This window comes from Centrocercus urophasianus, unplaced genomic scaffold (assembly GCF_019232065.1).
Source record: "Centrocercus urophasianus isolate 14NV4802_14NV808 unplaced genomic scaffold, USGS_Curo_1.0 seq_325, whole genome shotgun sequence".
NCBI lineage: Eukaryota > Metazoa > Chordata > Aves > Galliformes > Phasianidae > Centrocercus > Centrocercus urophasianus.
The window spans coordinates 4,298-8,715 of NW_024884895.1; the positions used below are offsets into that span (position 1 = coordinate 4,298).

Below are 4,418 nucleotides of genomic sequence, written 5' to 3' on the forward strand. Positions count from 1 at the left end.
CATCCTTTCCCATTAACAGCCCCCCTCCCAGCCCCCCGCCATCTCAGCATTCATCTCTCTCTCTCCCAAACTCATCCAGGCTGTGACGCTGCTGGGCAGGGGGACCAAACCTCTCCAAGGCACTGAGAGCTCCTGGCAGTGCCCGCTGCCCCACCCCCTCTGAGTGCCCCTCTGAGTCATTCCTTCTTACAGAACCATCCCTCCTGCCACAGCCCCTTATCCCAGCATCCCCAAGGCAACCAGCACCTTGGCATCCTCTCGTGTTCTACAAGATCCCAAATGCCATCTGACATGAGCCTGCACAACCTCTCCCTCCTGGTACCACTCTCCTCACCGCACACCAGCCGCTCCCCCAGCCCAGCCCGGCGGGAGAGCTTGTTAAAAATGATCTACGGGCTCTTATCTGTCCCAGGGAGCAAGCAGGACCAAGGCCCGGCAGATAAATCAGATCCGATGCAGTCCAAGCACCCAGCTGCTGCCGCTGCACAAGTAGCTGGGAGGTTTGGGCAGAAGAAAGGAGCTCAGCCCCAGGACCTGGTGTAGGACGGCAGGCGAGATGGAGAAATGGAGCAGGGAGTGCCGCTCGCCTCTCTGGAAGCAGACACGGTTTCCTGCCTGGAAGGGTCCGCAGAGCCCGCGCACCCGAGGACACCTACGAGGTCCCGCACACTCCGGCCGCGTTTCGCGGGGCTCCATCCCGCACGAAGCAGCCACATCTCCATTCACCCCGTTCCGCCCTCCCGCACAGCCGGCACAGAGGCTGCCCGGATCCCATCCCCGCTGCAAGGCACGGCCGCCGCGCTGCCCGCCTGCCACCTAGCGGCCCCGAAGAAGCGACCCGGAGCCCTTCCCCGCCTCCTGGGCCCCGCTCACCGACGCAGACCTCTCCCCTCCCCCCCTCCCTCCCCACCTTACCCGTGCCTCGATCTCTCTGCAGGGATCGGCAACATCCCTGAGCACGGGAGGAACGTGCCAGCCACCACACCAAACCCGCACTTTTATTTCAGTGTGTAAAAACCGTCCTACAAAGCAGAGTGACCCAGAACCTCCCCCAAATCACAGCAGACATCAGCTCCCAGCACACCATCCTGGAAGGGAGGATGCTGCCTCCTGCTGCTGCCTCTACATCCAGCTGCTACTGGGGAAGGGACACGCTGGGCACCGCAGAGCCAGCAGGGCTGTGCACACTGCAGAGGTCCAGGGCAGCAAAAAGGCACAGGGTGAGGACCGCCATCCCGGACACCCAGAAAGGGACTGAGGGACATGATCACCTCCCATGGATGTGGGAAAGGAGACCCCCCTCCCACCCCCCCCCAGTGCTGGGAGCAGCCCCTGCCCACCACCCCCAAAAGGTACAACAGTAAATTAAAAAAATACAGCAAAAGTTGAGGTCCTGGTGAGAGGTGTCTGAGGTAACAGCTGTCTGCAAGAAGTTCCAGCGAGCACCTGGAGGAAGAAGCAGACTGAGACCAGCACCCCACAGCACCCCACTCAGCACCAGCACCCAATGGCAGGGCAGCACCCACCACCCCAGAGCTGCCCAGCACCTCACCTTGCTGGGATACAAATCACTGCTTCCTTCTCTCCTTCTTGGCAGGCATGATGGGTGCTATCTCCTCCTCAGACATGTCATCATCCTCATCCTCCCCCTCGAAGGAAGCATCATCCCTGTGCACTGAGACACACAGACAGGCGGGTCACTGACCAGGAGAGGGCTCTGGGGAACCAGCACTGAGCACAGGTGCTGGAAGCACCAGGTGTGGCTCCCATGGGCTCCCTGGCTGACACACACACTGGAGCATGCCTCTTCCTCCTCCCATGCCATTCCAAAGACGTGAACCCTTACAGATCTGGTGCCAGCCGGTGAGATGCACGGGCCCAGAGCCTGCTGCCAGGCGGAACGTCACTGGAGGCTGCAGCTTGAAGTTGTCCAGGCTCAGCTGCAAAGAAATGGAGCCGAGTTAGCAGTGGAAGGACACAGGGCTCCCCACACACCCAGACCGGCACTTGGCCCAGCTGACCACATCCCTCCCACCTCACCTCCACCCACTGTACCTTGTTTTTCCAGCCCCCTGGATCAGCCCCCACCATATGATTATTATTTACAGAAATCACACAGCTCTGTGCCACACATGTTCTTTTGCACAAGTACAGAGCTGTGTCCCCACCACCAAATGCCAGCTGAAGCTCTCACCAAGGGCTGACATGACAACTTCAGGTTTGCCACCGGCACAGTGATCTCCTGGTTCTTGTGGTTTCGCCCAACAACCTCCACCACGTTGCACTCATCCTTGGCGCCATCTGTGAGGCACACCTGGGGAGGACAGGAATTTCTGATGAGCACAAGCTGGCTGTCAGCTCCTGGGGGAGAGCACAGAGACCCTCCTTAGCATAGTGCCCTCCCAGGTGGGACAGCTGTTCCTGCAGCTGCTTCAAGAGATGGCACCTGGGCTGCATTTTCTGCTGACCAGACCCTTGCTGGCAGCTCCTGTGACAGAAGGCAATCCCCAGTGAGAGCCAAATACCTGAGCTTGGAGAGCAATTGGCCGGGGACCCAGCTGATGGGGGATCCCAACAAGGTCAAGTACAAGGAAAAATATTCTCCTCTGCCCTACAGCTGGGGTGTTCTAGAGGCTGCCTCCCGATACCACTTGCTCCAGCAGCTCCATACAATGACTGACAGCAGCAGGCCCCATCTGAGCAGCCAGGGCTGACAGCTCAGCCCAGGGCACCCCATGGTGCAGCTGAGCCAGGGGGGAAGAGCGAGCCTGCAAGAGGAGGGTTGAGGCTGTAGGTCTCCACAGGAGACGACGAGCATAGTTTGTTTTCCTCTATCTTACCACAGACAGGGCCAAAACATGGTCAGAGTCATCATCTTCATCCACCTGAAACGTGTAGGACTTGGTGCTGGCCGTCAGCTCGCAGCCTGCAAGCAAAAGCAAAAAAAAGCTGGAGTTACACAGCCCTGAAACGCCACAGGGTCCTCAGGGCAGACAAGCCCGCAGCATCCCTGAGACACACAGCTTTCCTGCTGACTCCAAGACTGCATCCCCAAGAGCTGCAGGCCCAGCCCAACGCTCTATAGGGACAAACCTCAGCGTCCCCAAACCGTGCTGCCACAAAACAGCGCCACAGGGCTGGAGGCCCTGAGAACAGGAGTGGGGAGGATGGAGGAGGCAGGGCTGGGCAATGGGGGCTGGCAGCAGTCCTCCAAACAGTCCTGAGATGTTTTGCCGTGCGTGTCTCTGAGCTGTTATGAGAGCAAAATTATTCAATGGACCGTGGCAAAAAGGCAAGGCAGAGAGCCCAGGGCGTGTTTGCTTACTGCGGGATGATTCACCCGTGTGAAGCAGACGGGAAAAGCATGGAGCTGAGCCCCGCGCGCCACACACGGGTTTCTCAATGGAGGTGGAGGCATCAGCCTCAGCGAACACAGCTCGGGGCAAGGCCCCGGCCCAAAGCCCCGGTCCGCATTCGGCTCAGCAGGACAAGGAATGAAAGCCAGGTGCCTGGAAAGCTGCGGGGCTGCTCCGCTTTGCAGGACCACGCCGCGATTGGCGGCTTTAGGCTGGGGACGGCCCCGAGCACGTGTGCGCCGGGAGAGCGGCCCGGCCACGTGTGGGACTCGGCCGGCTCTCGGGGAGGGGGGGGGAATGGGAGGAGGAAGGTTAGGGCCGCCCGCCCGGCCCCGGCACAGGAAGAGCAGCCGGGATGAGCCGGCAGCGCACGTGGGAATGCCGGCACATCTCCCCCCGAGCCCCTCGGCTGCCGTACACGTGTTTCCGTGCCCCGGCCGCGCACGCGGTTCACACCAGCGTCCCTCCAGCCACCCCGCCAGTGCCATCGTGTCACTCGCGTGTCCACCACCCCCCCGTCCGTCCGTCCGTCCGTCCGTCTGCTGCCCCCAGGCCCCCTTACGCGTCCCTACCGCCCCACACCTACCCTGTGCCGACCCCTCCGTCCCCCCAAGCCTCCCCAACCCCCAGCCCATCTGGAACCTTTCCCCACACGCTCCCCACGTTTTATCCGCACCTCCTGCCCCCAACACATTTCCCATACGTTCTCCCTCCTCCGGCCCCATTTTAAGGCCCCCCGCTGCCGCTCACCGAAAAGGACGCTGCCGGGGCCGTGCGGCTCCATGAGTCCGTAGCGCGGGGCGGGCGGTTCCGTGCCGAGAGGAGCCGCGCAGAGCCGCGCCGGGCCGCCCCGCACCGCCCCCGGCTCCGCCCGCCCCAGCGGGGCTGCACCACCCAGCGGCCGCCGGGCGCTGACGGGCCCGGGCCAGCTCTGCTGCACGGCGGGGGGGAGGTTGGGGGAGCGAAGCCGCGGCCCGAAGGTTATGGGGCTCTGGTGGAAGGGCTCGGCCCGCGGAGCAGCTGTGCAGAGAGGGGAAGACTTGGTGAAATGGCATATTTATG

At 62.1% G+C, this 4,418-nt stretch overlaps 1 protein-coding gene across 1 annotated transcript; it reads right to left on the bottom strand.

Moving 5' to 3' along the window:
- Positions 1–1,336: 1,336 nt before the first annotated feature.
- Positions 1,337–4,176, bottom strand: NPM3 (nucleophosmin/nucleoplasmin 3). Its single transcript, XM_042829878.1, has 6 exons — positions 4,107–4,176; positions 2,841–2,926; positions 2,195–2,314; positions 1,847–1,940; positions 1,553–1,675; positions 1,337–1,446 (listed from the first exon to the last, which is right to left on the bottom strand). Exons 1-5 carry the CDS (start codon positions 4,138–4,140, stop codon positions 1,569–1,571), a joined length of 441 nt encoding a protein of 146 aa, XP_042685812.1. The 5' UTR covers positions 4,141–4,176; the 3' UTR covers positions 1,337–1,446; positions 1,553–1,568.
- Between the last annotated feature and the right edge of the window lie 242 nt (positions 4,177–4,418).

What these genes read in the sequence shown, in the direction of transcription:
- NPM3 (XM_042829878.1), bottom strand. Translation starts at nt 4,140, where the DNA reads ATGGAGCCGCACGGCCCCGGCAGCGTCCTTTTCG. An exon ending in AGTTGTCATGTCAGCCCTTG is followed by an intron (nt 1,941 to 2,194) that starts GTGAGAGCTTCA and finishes ATTTCTTTGCAG; the next exon opens with CTGAGCCTGGACAACTTCAA. An exon ending in CACCGGCTGGCACCAGATCT is followed by an intron (nt 1,676 to 1,846) that starts GTAAGGGTTCAC and finishes TGTGTGTCTCAG; the next exon opens with TGCACAGGGATGATGCTTCC.